The sequence below is a fragment of the Laccaria bicolor genome, genomic scaffold, assembly GCF_000143565.1.
Source record: "Laccaria bicolor S238N-H82 LACBIscaffold_642 genomic scaffold, whole genome shotgun sequence".
Classification (NCBI taxonomy): Eukaryota; Fungi; Basidiomycota; class Agaricomycetes; order Agaricales; family Hydnangiaceae; genus Laccaria; species Laccaria bicolor.
Window position 1 is genome coordinate 2,257 of NW_001890440.1, and position 900 is coordinate 3,156.

The following is a 900-nucleotide window of genomic DNA, read 5'->3' on the forward strand; positions in this document are numbered from 1 at the left end:
TCAATGGATGGTATAAATTACAGTTGTGCATATGATAGCTTATTTGTGATTTTATATCATATTTGGAACATAGATCCTTCAAGGTGGACTACAAATTTTACAGAGATCAACCAAGATTATTTAGGTGCACTGGCAGCTGGTTTCAACAAGGTGCTTGAAGGAACACTTACTTTAGAAAATGTAAGAGATGAACTTAGACATGATCTTCATAATTTAGATCCTATCAAATTTCCTATGGGCAAAACAGGAGCTAGTGTTGGACAACTTACATTTGAAATGCTTAAGCATGAAGAAAATAATGCAGTGGCTGAAATAATATGTTCAGACTGTGGAAATGCATATGAAGTAGATGATACACTGGGATATGTTCTACATGCATCTGACCCTATACCAGCATCAACTTCAAAATGGATAGGATCAATTCAGAAGCCATCTACAGAAATATGTGGGGGTTGCTCAGGTGAAATGATTGAGCATGTATCCTATGCAGAGGTTCCAAAGATTATCATCCTGGAGTACCCATACTGTAATACTGAAACTAGTCACAAGGTAAAGTTTGTAGTAAATGGAGAAGAAGTTTTACTGAGCCTGAGAGGGATCATATACCATGGGGATAATCATTTCACCTCTAGAGTTTTTTCATATGAAGGTAAAGTTTGGTTCCATAATGGGATAACCACCAAAAATAAGTGTATAGAAGATGGGCAGCTAGATGATAAAAGCAATAATGATCTTAGATACTATCAAGATCAGGAACTTGTTTTGGCTGTATATTCTCAACTTTAAATTAGAACTTTGTCTTGATTACGAGTCCTCTGAGTTTACGAAGAGACTCGTTTATTACCTGGGATCTCGAGACTTTTTTCAGCGCGGTAACGCTGAAATTTGACTTTCTCCCCA

At 36.6% G+C, this 900-nt stretch overlaps 1 protein-coding gene across 1 annotated transcript; it reads left to right on the forward strand.

The window, feature by feature from the left end:
* Positions 1-3: 3 nt before the first annotated feature.
* On the forward strand, positions 4-786 carry LACBIDRAFT_314780 (uncharacterized protein; the record flags this gene model as incomplete). Its single annotated transcript, XM_001891273.1, has 1 exon — positions 4-786. One exon carries the CDS (start codon positions 4-6, stop codon positions 784-786), a length of 783 nt encoding a protein of 260 aa, XP_001891308.1.
* Positions 787-900: the final 114 nt, after the last annotated feature.